General features: G+C 59.2%; 1 protein-coding gene across 9 annotated transcripts in view; it reads right to left on the minus strand.

The window, feature by feature from the left end:
* Positions 1-934: 934 nt before the first annotated feature.
* The window catches only part of Ptprs (protein tyrosine phosphatase receptor type S), a 61,268-nt gene continuing 47,509 nt past the window's right edge, over positions 935-14,693 (minus strand). For 4 of the 9 annotated variants that reach the window (XM_041669331.1, XM_041669333.1, XM_041669329.1 and 1 more), the window contains 23 exons: positions 13,955-14,148; positions 13,808-13,834; positions 12,540-12,657; positions 11,316-11,915; positions 10,892-10,989; positions 10,040-10,293; positions 9,556-9,649; positions 9,243-9,458; positions 8,653-8,810; positions 8,370-8,381; positions 7,981-8,093; positions 6,778-6,875; positions 6,569-6,692; positions 6,139-6,314; positions 5,874-5,993; positions 4,961-5,115; positions 4,590-4,875; positions 4,267-4,445; positions 3,360-3,486; positions 3,160-3,285; positions 2,733-2,887; positions 2,522-2,657; positions 935-1,794 (listed from right to left, as the gene is read on the minus strand). In XM_041669331.1, the coding sequence (XP_041525265.1) occupies positions 1,726-1,794; positions 2,522-2,657; positions 2,733-2,887; positions 3,160-3,285; positions 3,360-3,486; positions 4,267-4,445; positions 4,590-4,875; positions 4,961-5,115; positions 5,874-5,993; positions 6,139-6,314; positions 6,569-6,692; positions 6,778-6,875; positions 7,981-8,093; positions 8,370-8,381; positions 8,653-8,810; positions 9,243-9,458; positions 9,556-9,649; positions 10,040-10,293; positions 10,892-10,989; positions 11,316-11,915; positions 12,540-12,657; positions 13,808-13,834; positions 13,955-14,148 (3,635 nt within the window). In that variant the 3' untranslated portion in view covers positions 935-1,725. The remainder of the gene's footprint in view (positions 1,795-2,521; positions 2,658-2,732; positions 2,888-3,159; positions 3,286-3,359; positions 3,487-4,266; positions 4,446-4,589; positions 4,876-4,960; positions 5,116-5,873; positions 5,994-6,138; positions 6,315-6,568; positions 6,693-6,777; positions 6,876-7,980; positions 8,094-8,369; positions 8,382-8,652; positions 8,811-9,242; positions 9,459-9,555; positions 9,650-10,039; positions 10,294-10,891; positions 10,990-11,315; positions 11,916-12,539; positions 12,658-13,807; positions 13,835-13,954; positions 14,149-14,693) is intronic. The other 5 variants (XM_041669336.1, XM_041669335.1, XM_041669337.1 and 2 more) reach the window with 2 other exon arrangements.

The raw sequence follows: 14,693 nt of genomic DNA on the forward strand, positions 1-14,693 counted from the left end.
AATAAAAAACATGGGAGACAAGAGACCCGTGGCTCTGTCTTTGCTGTCTAACCATCTGGCTATTTCCAGAGCAGGGCCCTCGGGGTAAATCTCATGAGTAAACTCAGTCACTTGATGCATTTGGCCAGGTGGGGTGGCACAGGCTGAGGCGGGGGTTCGTGTGTTCAAGACCAGCCTGGTCTTGCCATTAACTAAGGAGACAAAGTTGCTCAGCCCAGGGTCTGGAACGCATGGCGCTGGCTCGGGCGCTGCTATTCAAAGTTAGGACATTGCCGCTAAGCACCTTGTTTTGGAAGACGAATGTCTGCCATCATCTGTGCACATCCCACAATATTTCCAGCCTCTGTATGAGGCTCAGAGCTTCAGCTTCAATCCAGGGGGGAGTACTATACAGTCTTGAAAAAGACTCAGGTAGTGAGGGATTCTTGGTAGGTCCTCTCCCCTCCCACCCTCTAGGTCAGCCTACGCAGGGAAAAAGAAGAGATGGCTTCTTAGAGGGCTTTAGTACTGGGCTTTGAGAATTGGGTAGGAGTTGTTTAGGCCTCATAACCTGTTGGCCAGATTATAGAACATTCCAGAGGGCCAGGCTTAAGCTGTCACCTTCCTTGGTTGTTTCCTCTACTTTCAAACTCAGGACCTGTCCCAATCATTCTGCTCTTAAGTGTCCTTCCTTCCCTTCCCCAGCCTCTCAGTAGCCTGCATGGCTGGCTGATGAGCCCCAAACACTCTGTCTCCCCCTCCCGAGTGCTGACCTCCCACATTTGCCACCATGCCTGGGTCTTAATGCAGGTGCTGGGATTCCAACTAAGGTCCTCGTACTCTTCCATGGCGCTTTACCCACTGAGCCCTTTCCTCAGTGCTGTGTGACCTCAGAGGTCATCCCAGCCCAGCCCTCCCTCCCTTAGGTGGCATCAAGAACCAGTCCACACTGAGGTCGGACGAATCTTCCTTTAATACAAAGTTGGTTTATCTACATACAGGGGCGGCGCCCACTGCTTCTGCCCAAAAAACTGGCGTGGACAGAGCTGACCCGCTCTACAGTTGCTCCAGGGGGTCGAATGCCCCCAAGTGTCCTGCAGTCCTGGGGACCAGGTCCTCCATGCAGGGCACGGAGCCCACGAGTGGACGAGGATGCTCCTGGCGGCCGGGCTAGACCAGTGTCCTCGGTGGCCCGAGTGCCCCCAGCTTCACCCTCTGTATCTGATATGTCTGAAGATTGATTTAAAAAAAAATAAAGAGGGAAAACGAGAACTAAGAGTGTGCCACTCACACGGGGACGAGGGACACGTCGCGGGCTCAGTCCCACGCTCACACGTAACTGCCACACGACAAGCTGACTGAAAAAATAGGCCTCCCATGGAGGCACACATGGCGATCTTGTTTGTTTTTCAAAGTTTTGACCGGCACGATTTTGTTTCTTCTTTTAAAAAAATGAGGAAAAAAATATACACTATTAAAAAAAAAGAAAAAAGAAAGAAGAAAGAAAAGTCCCCGCCAGGCAGGCAGGGAGCACGGGGCAGAGCTTGGCCTGCCCGCAGCGGGGAACAGCAGCCACACCCTCTTCACTCTTTCCCCCACCCCCCGCCCTGGAACCTCGTTTGTGCCGAGTTTGAGTTCGGAAGGCAGAGGCTGGGCCCCACAACGCCGGGCCTCCTCCTGCCCTGCGGGGCCTGGGTCACTTCTGGGCGCATTGCACAGGGTCTGGTGTCAGGCAGGGCCCATGGCTTATGTTGCATAATGGTCAAAGCTGCCCAGGTATTCCAGCGCCGCCTGGAAGCAGAACTGGTACTCGTCCTGCAGGGCAGAGGAGAAACTGAGGCACCTGCTCCAGAGACACAGGGTTCCCCGAGCAGTAGCAGGGTCCTCCCCAGGGCCTGCAGCCTCATCCTCCCCTGGCCTGCTGTGGGTGTTACTTCAGTTATGTGAAGAAGGCGGTCACACACATTCCCGCTGACTTGAACTGTCACACATGTTCCTGCTGACTTTAATTATGCAAACATATGTTGCATGTGTTTCACCTTGTCGACCTAAGGCACCTGATTGGTCTGATAAGAAGCTGAATGGCCAATAGCTAGGCGGGAGAGGGGTAGGCGGGACTGGGCTGGCAGAGAGAGGGGGAGAAGAAAGAGGAAGAGAAGGAAGGAGAAAGGAGGGACATGCCCAGGGCCAGAAGCCAGGTGGTTAACCAGCGGCCAGCTGGACTGAGAAGCAGGGAAAGAACACAGAAGAAAGGTAACAACCCTGGGTCGGAACAAAGATGAGGAGAAACAGGTTAAGCTGTAAGAGCAAGAAATGAAAATAAAGCGTAGTGTATTTATGACTAATATTAAGTCTCTGGAAGCTGGCTGGTGACCCCCGCATAAAAAGTCTGGTATAGGCCTCAGTTTCCCCAATTGTACACAAATAACACTAGATTCAAGATCTGTGACCCAGAGGCAGACACCTGACCAGCCCCAAGTCTGCAGGGCTGTGGAACAGGCCTGAGGGGAGCAGAGGGAACCTCTTGGGCATGGCCCCGTACCTCCGTCTGCACCATGGCGGGCCTCTGGGTCCGAAGCACCTTCACTGTCTGGAAAATGTCCACCACGCCCTCATACCGCATCCGCTCCAGCACGATGCTCAGGGTGATGAACACGCCTGTCCTGCCCACTCCAGCGCTGCATGGAAGCGGATGGGGGTCACGTGGGCGCTGGTCCCCAGACCCCAACACCTGAGCTCCTCTGTGCACTCACCTGCAGTGCACCGAGATGGGCCCGTCCTGGCCAAACTGCTCCTTGGTCTTATGCACCTGGCCGATGAAGTCGATGAAGCCTTCACCTGACTTGGGCGCGCCCTGCTCCGGCCAGTCCGTGAACTGGAACTGTCGAACGGTCCGGGACTGGCCATCCTGGGAGGGAGAGCCAGTCACAAACCCCTTCTGCATCTAACGGTGTCTTCCACAGAGACAATGTGATCATTGCCACAAGAGCCTTCGTTATCCAACGTCCAAGATGCCACCTTCTGTGAATGCCGGCTGCCCACACAGCCGATCACAGCACAACCCCCAGAGCTGACGGTGATCGCTAAAATCCACAATAGCTCCCAGCAGTGCCAAGCTGCTTCCACCCTGGTGAAGACGCCTCCTGAATACTGCCCCAGCCTCTGCTGTGCCCCACTCACCCGGGCATCCGTGACCTTGAACTCGCGGAGGATGTACTGGGGCATGTTGTACTCTGCCATCGGGTCCACCACAAAGTACTGGTAGCGGGCAGAGCGCTCGGCAGGCCAGTACTGGTGGCATTTCTCCTGTAGGGGGGCCAAGGGTAGGGTAAGAGGCATGGTCCTGCAGGGACCTCCCTGGGGGCCCCAGGCACACTCACCCGGCCCATCTCCCGGAGCTTGGTGAGCATTACGACAATGGTGGAGTTGTTCTCCCACAGCGCTCGCCAGAAGTCCTCTGTGGTCTCTGCCAGCGGCCCCTGCGTCGCAATGTAGGCTTTCTGCTGCCTGGGGCGGGGCGGCAAGCGTGGGGTCAGCCTCCAGGGGAGGCACACTGTGAGACACACGTCCTCCGTCCACTCTCCAAAGCCATCAGACACACTCAGCTGCACAGCGTCCCCTCACCCTAGCCAGGGCGCCACCTCTCAGAACTACACTCTGTGGAGCCATGGGTGCTAGCGGCCAGACCAGGGCCATCTGGACAAGCAGCCAGAGCTCCAGCTCAGCTCCAGGTCAGACTTCAGCTCAGTGTCACCGAGGGGACTCTGGGCTCTAACTCCCCCAATGACCAGGACAGGTGTGGGGCCATGGAGGCAGCTCAGTGGGCAGAGAGCTGGCTGAGCGTGTGGGGACCTGAGTTCAATTCTCGGTTCTGGGACACAGCAACAAACCATCCTGGTGGTCACTGCTCAAGTGTGGTGTCTGAGCAAAACCAGCCCCATAGGCTCAGGTCCCCAACAGGTGCATGTGCCGCAGAGCTGGGTTCTGAGGGTTCAGGGGCCCAGGGCTCTCTGCCTCTCATTTTCAGTTAAGACTTGAGCTCTTGGCTACTCCAGCATCCTGCCTGCCTGCTTGCCGCCACGATGGACTGACCCGCGGAACCCTGAGCCCCAAATAAACTTTCTTCTTTAAACTGCCCTGGCGTCCATCACAGCAACAGGACAGTAACTAAGGCAGCCCGTAGAACCTACTTGGGGAGTTTCAGATGCCCTGGCTCACTAAAGAACGTGCCTAGGAAAAAAAAAAAAAAAAAAAACCCAAAAATCAAAGCCAGGCAGCGCAGCACACCTGTAGCCGTCAATGAAGCTGGCATTGATGTAGTCGGAGCCCTCGACGCCGCGGATGGGCTGCAGGCACACGCGCGAGCTCTCGTATGGCAGGATGTTCACCAGGCGGTTCTTAAACTTGTTGCAAGGCAGGCTGGCGGTGACGAAGCGCGAAGTGTGTGCCTTGGAGCTGGCGAGCCTCTGTGGGGACGAGAGGCGGGGCGGTCAGGACAACAGTGAGGGGGCCGCAGGGGGGACCCCACCTTATTGATTGTATGTATAAGGTGAATGCGGAGGTCAGAGGCCCACCCGTGGGTCCTGGGGCCCAAGTGCAAGGTGACAGACCTTGAACTCCAGCTCCATGCCCGTGACATGCTCGCCAGGCTCCACCTGGGCCAGCTTCTGGATGTAGGTGTAGAGACTGCGCGCGGGGACCTCGGTGTTGCCACATCCCACGGCCTCCAGCAGAGCTTCGTGGATGAAGCTGTACTGATCCTCCGTCTGCACCATGTAGTTCCGCTGTGACCGCATGAGCGTCACATGCCCATACACGTCCACCGTCTTCTCAGTCTTGATGCGCTCCAGCATGGCGTCGATGACAATGAAGCAGCCAGTGCGGCCCACGCCCGCACTGTGGGGACAGATGCCACGGTCAGGACACAGGGCAGGACGGGACAAGCCGGGCAGGGGACAAGCCAGGGCTGCACTGTGCACACCTGCAGTGGACCACAATGGGGCCCGCGTCAGGCGGGTTGCAGGTCTTGACTCTGCGCAGGAATGCCAGGAAGGGAGTGGGGTACTCGGGCACCCCATGGTCCGGCCATGCTGTGAATTGGAAATGGCGCACCTCACGCTTCTCGCTCGAGCCATTCTGGGAACAGAGGGAAAGCAATCTGTCACCATGGGCTAAGGGCACCCCAGAACACCTCAGTCCACACTTCCCTGGTCTAGGGGCTTTTACAGGGCATCACCCACTGTGCCCACATCACACTGACCACAGCCTGGAGTCACTCAGTCCCCCCAATTCCCTTCCCTCACCCCAAAATACACTAACCCCGTGCTGACTCCAGGCGTCCCCCATCCTGCTCCCAGGGCTTGCAGCTCCCCGAGCATAGCCCTTCCATATCCCCCTCCCTCAGAGTCAAAGCAATCCGTGTCCCCTCTGAAGCTCAGCCCTGCCCGATCCTGCACACCCTCCACGTTTCTCCAATGCTGGGATGCCCAGACCTGCAGCCCTCCCACACACGACGTCCCTTCCCGTGCTCTACAGTCACACCCATTATACAGGGGAAGGACGCTGGTGATGGCGGCCCTGGGGGTTCTCAGTGCTCCTTCCTGCCCCACAGCAAACACGCAGTACACTGCACCCTGATGCAATAACCTGACTGAGCGGATTCAGCTACACACCAAGGGCGACCATCATTTAAGATGTGCACGGACAGAGAGATGACTGTGTCCTTTCCCGTCAGGACAGGACTCGTGGGTGGCAGAACCCAATCAGCTCAGAGGCAGACAGGGCACACCACACTGCCAAGCCGAGCTGGCCGTGTCCCGCTGTGGCGGCGAGAGTGTTGTCAGCCTGGGACACACTCATCTTGCTGTGCGACGCCTCTCCTACCCAGGCCGCACCTTGTGTAGGGAAAAGGTCCTGACGCAGAAGGTGGCCAGCTCCATGGTGTCCAGCAAGGTGACCTGGATGAAGCCGTAAGTCTCTGTACCTCGGTTAGGCCAGTACTGGTCACATTTGATCTGTGTTGGGATGAGGGGAGGTGGGTGAGGAAGGGCGGTGGCCAGTGCCCTGGGTGCCGTGGGCAGGTGACGAGGGGAGGTGGGTGAGGAAGGGCGGTGGCCAGTGCCCTGGATACCGTGGGCAGGTGCTGCCCGTGGTCCTCACCCGTGACTTCTCCTCCAGCCGTGTCATCATGACCACAGTGGCCGACCGCTGCTCCCACACCATCCGCCAGAAGTCCCCAAAGGTCTCGGGCAGGGGCCCCTGTGTGGCGATGTATGCGTTCTGCCGACGGTAGCCGTCCACATAGTTGGCGTTGATGTAATCACTACCCACGATGCCTGCAGCCGGGCAGGGTACCAGGGACAGCTTTGTGGGAGCTGCCCAACTCACCCTTTGACCCGATGCACTCTGGCCCTCTGTGGCTGAGGTGCTGGCCCGGCAGCCACCTGAGACTGGATCTTTCTCTGCTGGACCCACTGTGGCAGTCGGTTTCTTCTGTCTGCCACATGCCTGTCACTATGGTACCCTCCCCACAACGTGACAACCCAGAGTGGACAGAGGCTGACACAGACAGTGCAGCCCCCTCCCCCACCTTCAAGGGGCTGCAGGATGACACGGGAGTGGTCATAGGCGATGACGTTGGCGTAGCGGTTCTTCGGCTTGTTGGCCTCCAGGTTTGAATGTTCCCAGGTGAACTGCTGCCCGGGGTCGATGGACTGCAGGGGGAGGGCAGGCTCAGGACTGGCAGGGCTGGGGGGCTGGAGCATAGGTCAGGGAGGCCCTGCTGTAACCCCAGCTCACCTCGTATTCCTGCGAGAGCTTGAGGCTGTCGTTGGCTTTAAGTCTCTCCATGTGCTCCGCCATGTCTGCGATGGGGATGGGCGGGTGGCTGAGCATGCCTGTCGGGAGACGGACGGCTGAGGGTCAGTGGGCAAGATGGAGGATAATGTCCTGGTCCCCACACTGCCCAGGGCTCCAAGGTCCTAATGTCTTGGGACAGAGACAGAGAAGCAAAGGCAGCTGGTGCGGCTCAGAAACATGGTGCCTGGGTGTTGCCCTCCCTAAGACCAGAGGGGCCGAGCAGTCCTCCAAAAGAGCGCACTGTGATATGTGCATGCGTTGGGCTGTCCCTGGTTTCCCGTGGCCTGAAGAAGGCTGGGTCTGGCGCTCTGGTGTGGAATCCAATCTGCAATCCAGGCCCTGCCAGTGCCGGCCAGGAGAGCTCTTCTTTCAGCTTTGATCCTGAGTGGTTGTGTCCCCTTTCCTCACACTGACCTGCCGAGGGGCAAGGGAGCTATACGGGCCCTGTTAGGAGCTTTCGGGGATTCTCACTAGAGTCTGAATGTCTGCTATGAACTAGCTCAGAACTGGACCTTAGGGTGATGTGAGACTCTGGGCACTTGGAAGAACACAGCAGATGTCAGTTAGACTCAAACTCAAAACCCTTGCTGGCTGGAGCTCATGATGGGGGAGAGAGAGCGAGTGGGAAGGGGGGGGGGAGGTGGAGCATGCCTTTAACCCAAGCACTCAAGAGTCAGAGGCAGTGGATCAATGCGTTCACACAGCACTGATGGTCTACACAGCAAGTTCCAGGACAGCCAGGACTGTTACACAGAGGAACCCTAACTCGAAAAAAAAGTGCGTGCCCAGCACAGGTGCCACAGAAGTCCCAGAGTACACTGCAGGGCAGGGGCAGTCAGTCAAACACGAGGCTGCCCACTCGGTAAGAAGCATCTGAGGCCACAGAGAGAAGCTCAGGGCTTGGAAGGTGCAAGGACACCTCCAAAGGCCTGTGTGGGAAATGGCCAGGATGACCCTTGAGACCCTACCCGAGGGTGGGGACACAAAACTGTGGCTCTCCTGCCCAATCCACTGTTTTCTTCTGACTTTTTAGGCCACCACATAACTAGTAACTGACCTCACTTAGTGATGAGAGCCCGGGGTGCAGGAGGCCCAGGCAAAGCAGCCCACCCAGCCGTCCCCAACCCCAGAGCCAGCACACACCTGGCGTCTGGAAGTTGATTCGCCGCATTTCCACAGGGTCCTTGGGGTGATGCGGGGCGAGGTCGGCATTGTTCAGCAGGCATTTGGTGCGGGGCTCAGAGTCCTTGCGTTTACTTCACGGAGAGTGAGTGGGACAGACGGCCCAGGGTCAGCACAGGCACAGTGGAGGGTGCCCCTCAGGGGTGTGAGACTCGGGGGAAGGGGACACTACACTCAACACTAATCCCACGGCACCTTGATCCCACACTGAGCCTTAACCTCGGTCTAGCAAAGCCCCACATGCCAACAGAGCCTCAATCCCAGATGAAGGCTGATTCCATCTGGGGCCCCAATCAGGACTGAGCCCAGCTCCTCCTACCATCGCCCACCTGCCTCAGACTGGTCCTCACCTGTCAGGTTTGCTGTCCACAGGCCGGAGGAGGTGAAAGAAGAGAAGAGAAGACCACGTGAGAGCGTGCCCTGATGTGACTACAGTGGCCTCGTGACCCTGCTGACCCTCAGTCTCCGGCAAATGAGGGCTTGCCGTTCATGTCTGGACCCCACTCCAAGGCTCACCACGGTTCTCTGGGGAAGGTGTGGTGGGCCCTCACCTGTGGGATGTGTAGTGGTCCTGCCCCTCACGCTGCCTGCAAGGCCCCCCTCCCCCCGCCTCCTGCCAGCCACAGGGCTCACTTTTTGTACAGCAGGATGGCGATCACGATGCAAATGATGAAGACCACAGCCAGCACGGGCCCGATCACCCAGATGAGACCTTCCTCACCGTCCACGATGGGCTGGGGGTCGGGGTTGTCCAGCTGGAACGGGTCTGAGAAGGGACTGGCTGCAAATGTCTGCAGGGGAGCGGCAGGAGGGCTGCCATCAGGACTGGCCACACACTGGTCTGCCGCCTTTTGCCTCCCCGACTCCCTCTGCTTCTCTGGAGCCCACGAGTGATGGGGATGATGGGATACCTTTTCTGGAATGCTCCTACTCATCCTTCAAAGCCTCTGCTCCCAGGGTCCTTCTCTCTAAAGGATAAGCTCTTGGGTCCCCCTCTGCCAAGTCCCTCCCTCTTTCCAGGACTGACCAATTGGGAGCTGATGAGGTCTATGCTTGGCTTCAGGGATCAAGTTAGGTCAACCTCACTGAGAGGTACCCTTGTCCATCAGCTTAGTGGGGTAACTGGGGCAAGCCAAAGTCCTCTGTGCCCCCATTCCCACACCTACTTCCAGGCTGGTGGCCAGGCCTAGCTGGGATGTGGGCAGGTACCACGGAGGACTTACAGGCTCGTTCTTCTGCAACACCGCAAGCACAAAGAGGACGTAGCGGTGGCCTGGCTCCAAGCCGCGGTTGTCAAAACCGCCATATTGCTTTTGGTTCCCTGGATGGAAGACGGCTGGCAGGATGGAGAAACGGGCAGCAATGTAGGGCCGGGGCACTTCCAGCTGGCGTGAGTGGCGCAGGCTGCGCCTCTGCAGCCGGGAGATGTCCTGGATGAGCTGCAGAGACAGGGGCGTGGCAGCTCAGTGCTCCCGGGTCAACGTGTGCCACAGCCTGGTTGTGAGCAGGCCTAGGAGAGGGGAGCGCTGGCCTCACCTCTTCCAGATCCATGTCCTCAGGACTACCCATCAGGATCGGGAACTGGCCGCCACGAGTCTTGCGCAACGGGACCATCACAATGAAGTAGTTCCTGTGGAGGAAGTTTGGTGGTATGTGTCCCTTGTCCACGTAGCACCCACGACTCCGCATCCCGGTTTGGGGCCACATGCCTTCTGCTAACTTCATGGTGTTCTAGTTCTCGAACTCCTGTGTACCCCTCAAAGTCCAAGTTTCAGTGCCCATATGCTCTTAAATCCATTTTCCCCTGCTCCCAGGAGCACTTCTAGTTCCTCACTGGGGGCTCCTAGTCAGGCCCCCATCAGTCTGGAAGCACAGAATCAAATCCTCACAGAGGCACTAAGACTGCCCAGTGAAGGGTCAGGCTCTGTGGGGACAGTGCCATGGGGCAGGCTGACTGACCCTTGTCATTTCGGTAAGGGAGAAAAGCGAGGCAGAGCCTGTGTGGGGAAGGGAGGCGTACTGCACGGTCACAGGGCTCTGGCCGTCGGGCAGGTAGACCACGATGAAGCCGTCATTGTCGGGCTTCGGGGCGACACTAGGTTTGCCACTGAGCATGTTGAAGGCGGTCCTGGCAGTGACGGTCTGCTGCAGGCCACCCAAGCTGCTGCCACGGTTGGTGAGCACGAAGTTATAGAAGGTGTGTGGCTTGAGGTGCGTGATCAGCTTCTTGGTGGTGCGGCCATCCACATCCAGTGTGAGCCCGTTGTACTGGATCTGTGGGCGGGGCCCCGGTGGGCAGGGCTGGCTCAGCGGGACAGCTCACAGCCTGTTGACCCCAGTGGAGCCACAACCTCAGAATGCTCACCATGAGCTCAGGCTGGCTGTCTCGAGAACCCAGGCAGAGTGCCGACACCCTCCCAAGCCTGACTGAGCTCTGGTCCTACACTGAACTTCACATTCAACTAAGCCTTGATCCGTGGCCAAACTGCAATCTCCACTAAGCCCTGAAGCCAGTCTGACGACCAACCCAATTGTCCCAGGCCATCCCTAACGCTAAGCCCCAACCCTAGCTAGGCCTCAAGCCCACAAGAAATCCTGGCTGCAGGTGGAACTCCCAGCTGAACTTCTTGACTGAGCTTCAACCCGAGCCCTATCACCGACTGAGCCTTGATCCCAGGCAGAGGCCCAACACTGACTGATCCTCTTCAGTCTCAAATCTGCTCAGGTCCCAGACTCTTCCTTAACCCAATCTCAAACTTAAAGGTGATTCCTGATCTTAGACCGAGTGTCACCGAATCCCGACCTTGGTTGGCTTTGCCAGCTGGTTCCGGCCAGAGCCTGGGTGCCTCCCGCCCTGCTCTCACTGTGGTACCTTATAGGGCGTGGGTGAGTTGTAGTTGTCGGGGAACTCCCAGCTCAGCAGCACTGACGTCTTCATGATCATCTTCACCCTGAAGTTCTTGGGGGAGACTGCAGTCGGCGGCAAGCGGGGAGAGAAAGAAGAGAGACCAAGTAAGCGCTGAGCCAGAGCCGAGGGGCCCTTGGGGCGGCCCCTGTCGTCCCTGCGGTGCGCTGTGCCCTCGGCCTTCCTGCCTGGCCCGGCCCTGCCTGCCCTGTCCCCAGTGCCTGCTGCTGCAGAGACGACGCCGCTGCGGAGAGAAGCGGGAGGGGCGTGGCCGCCGAGCCGCATCCCACCTGTGCCGACCGGAGCCTCGGGCGCCTGGGCTGAGTCCGTGGAGGCCGAGACTTACCTGCGGGGAGGGGCGGGCCGGGGCCGGGGCCGGGGCGGCGCCTACCTGGGTCCCGCGCGAGACTGTAGCGCAGCGGGGGTGAGAAGGGGCCCGGGCCGCGGCGCGTGTGCGCTCGCACGCGCAGCTCGTAGGCCGTCTCCGGCCGCAGCCCCTGCAGCGTGAGCGCCGTCTCCGCCCCCGGCTCGGCCGCCGCCGCCAGCTCCGTTTCGGTCGCGGGCCCCGGGGCGCCAGCCTCCCGGACGGACACCGTGTACTTGACGATGGCGCCGTTGCGCTCGGCGGGCACGGGCGGCAACCAGCGCAGCAGCACAGAGCCCGCGGACGCGTTGCCCGCGGCGCCCAGGATCTGCGGGAAGCCGCGCGGGGCGTCCTCGGGGATGCTCAGTGCCGCCGCCGCCTCCTCTCCCAGTCCCGCGCGTCCGCGCGCCGCCAGTCGAAACACGTAGGTGGCGCCCTTGTGTGCAGGCGCTGCGAACCGCCGCTCCCACGCCGCTAGTTCCAGCGTGGCCGGTGCCGCGTCTTCACGCCCAAACTGCAGGCGGTAGCCGAGCACAGGGTCCTCAGCCACGTCCGCGGGGGGCTCCCAGCGCGCCAGCAGGCTGCCCTCGGGGGTCTGCTGCACCGACAGGGTGGGGCGGCCCAGCACTGTGGGGAGAGATGGCCAGACTCGTGCCTCAGCCCGTCACTCAGCCCCTCCACCCTGACCATGCCCTCAGTCCCTTACTGGGGAATCCTAAATGGGGCTCCACCCTGACCATGCCCCCCAGACCTTAAGGTCTAGTTCTTTTTTTTTTTTTTTTTTTTTGGTTTTTCGAGACAGGGTTTCTCTGTGGTTTTGGAGCCTGTCCTGGAACTCAATTTGTAGACCAGGCTGGTCTCGAACTCACAGAGATCCGCCTGCCTCTGCCTCCCGAGTGCTGGGATTAAAGGCGTGTGCCACCACCGCCCGGCTAAGGTCTAGTTCTTAAAGATGCATTTTAGCAAGGACTTTTAAGCAAAGGCTTGGATTCCAGGGTAGGGCACGAGGACATCTCTCGAACATCCTTTCAGCACTGGAAGCCTGACTCCCACACTGCTGCTGAGAGACAGTCAAACAAGTAGTGTCCAGGCAAAGGGCCGGACGAGGACTGAGACAGGCACTGGTTGGCAGTGTCTGGAACCTGGAACCTCCGATAAAAGCCCATGCCTTTCCTCTCTTGGTCCCACTGGCCTGGTATGTCTTTACACTATACAAGCTTGAGAATCATGGGGACTGCTCTAGGCCTGTACCTGCTCCCTTGGTCACCACCACCTTCGGCTTGCTGCGAGCGCCATCGCCTTTCATGGTGTACGCGGCTACTGTGATAGAGTAAGCAGTCTCAGGCTGTAGGTTCGTGATCACCATTTCCTGTGAGTGTGGACGGGAGGGGGTGTCAGCCATGGGGCAGGCTGCTCACCCTCTCCCTAAGACAAAGACGGGACATGGGCAGACACACTGGTGAGCGCATGCACAGATCACAGCATGCAGCGGCCACACCCTGTCAACTGCACACATCCTGGGCCAGGCTGTCACCAACAGAGTGCATGAGCAGCCATCTCAAGGGCACCCCCACTTCTGTAAAGCCAATGAAGTCTTCCCCAACCCCTCATTCCCTCAGCTCCAGTCACAGGGTGTCCTGGGCGCCCCAGGCCTTGGCATGGCTTGGCCTCCCTGAGCCCACTGAACTCTTAGAGATGCAATGCAGTTACGCTGGCTGGAGTTTTCAAAGTCACTTGTGAACCGCAGCCGTCTCGTGCTAAGATGCAAACTGCAGACTTCAAGTCAACAGCTGCGGAGGTGCAGGACTGGAGTGGGAGTCTGGTGCAGGCTGTGCAGTGAACACCTCTCCTTCCCAGACCACCCTGTGCCTGGCCCCCTCTCCTATCCAGGTGACAGTGTGACACCGTGCTGGGATACAGTTCATTCACACCGTACCCCACACAGTGGACGTTCCAACACATTGGGTCCTGTTGCCCCCTTCCTGGGGACTTTGGTCAGCCTTGGCCACCAACCCTCCTGAGCCCACAGCACAAGATCTGTCAACTCTATAGTGGTGACGACATGTCTTGCACACAACCTATGCACACATGCAGTGTGTATTCTTGTAAGCAGGGGTGCACGCGTACACACACACACACACACACACACACACACACAGCATGCCTGACTGCAGAGTCCTCAGGAGCACAGGAGTGGGGGATGGGACAGAACACAGGCAGGAAGGACAGAGAGCGTCCCCTGGAGCTGGAGAGAGACCTCTGCAAGCCCCAGCCAGGTCAGAGGCAACTTTAGACCTTATGCGAAGCCCTTGTCTCCTGTCAATCTGACTGAGCAGCCCAGAGACAGGCAGTGCCAATTCCACACGGCTCTGAGATGGCGGCCTGGCAGCTGTCCTTCCCCACCCTGGGTCCGTCAGAAACTATGGAGGGCACATGAGGGACACAGGAGGAGCCCGGGGGACCACGGGCGCGTGCAGACTGCACAGTGCGGACGGCAGGTGGCTCGGGAGACTACTCACGTATTCGGCAGTGTCGTCCATCTCCCACTGAGCGGGAGGCGGTGGCGGGGGAGAGAGGAGGGACGTGAGAGGGGGGCCAGCAGTAGAGTGGGGAGTAGAGAGGAAATAGTGCCTAGGCGCCCCTGCCACCCCAGCCGTGTGGCCCACCTGGGCATCTGCCAGCATGATGTCCTTGATGCGCGGTGGCCCGCGGGCCTCAGCGCCTTCCATGCGCACATAGTGGACCTGGTAGCCGCGGATCTGCCCGTGCTGCCGGCCGGGCGTGGGCGAGCGCCACAGCACTCGGATGGCCGTGGCGTTGAGCGCCTCCGCCTCCACCTTCCGCGGGGGCGCGCTGGGCACTGGCGGGCAGGAGGGGGGCGGCGGGGCTGTTACAGGGGCACTAGGCCCCGCCCCGGGCCAGGGTCCTGGGAGTTGCTGGCCCGGGAGGGCGTGGCCCCCTCCAACCCCTACTTTCCCATGACCTGCTGCTGTACCACACAACAACCAACCGCGGTCCCTCTCCTAGGCCCCATTCTTAGTGCTTGTCCCCCTCAGAACTGATACACACCTCTGCAGTCTACAGATAGGGAAACTGAGGTCTGGAAAATGGAATCCGTGATCCCAGGTGATCACAAAGCTGGGACAGACTGGGCGGTCAGTCCAAAGGCATCGTCCCCTGGTCTGCCAGGCTGGGAGCCTTTTTTCTTTTTTCAGCTTGCCATCAGGCCCAAAGCCTCCCTCCCGGCACAGGGCACCGACTGCTATTCACAAGTCCCACGTCTGACGATGCTCCGCTCCTAGCGTATCACTAGACTGCCTGTCACACGGCTTTCCCGCTTCAAGCTTAGCGTATTACTAGCATGCCTGTCACACGGCTTTCCCGCTTCAAGCTACATGGACTCTT

This window comes from Microtus oregoni, unplaced genomic scaffold (genome assembly GCF_018167655.1).
Source record: "Microtus oregoni isolate MIOR12 unplaced genomic scaffold, Mior012 000019F_ref0000042, whole genome shotgun sequence".
Classification (NCBI taxonomy): Eukaryota; Metazoa; Chordata; class Mammalia; order Rodentia; family Cricetidae; genus Microtus; species Microtus oregoni.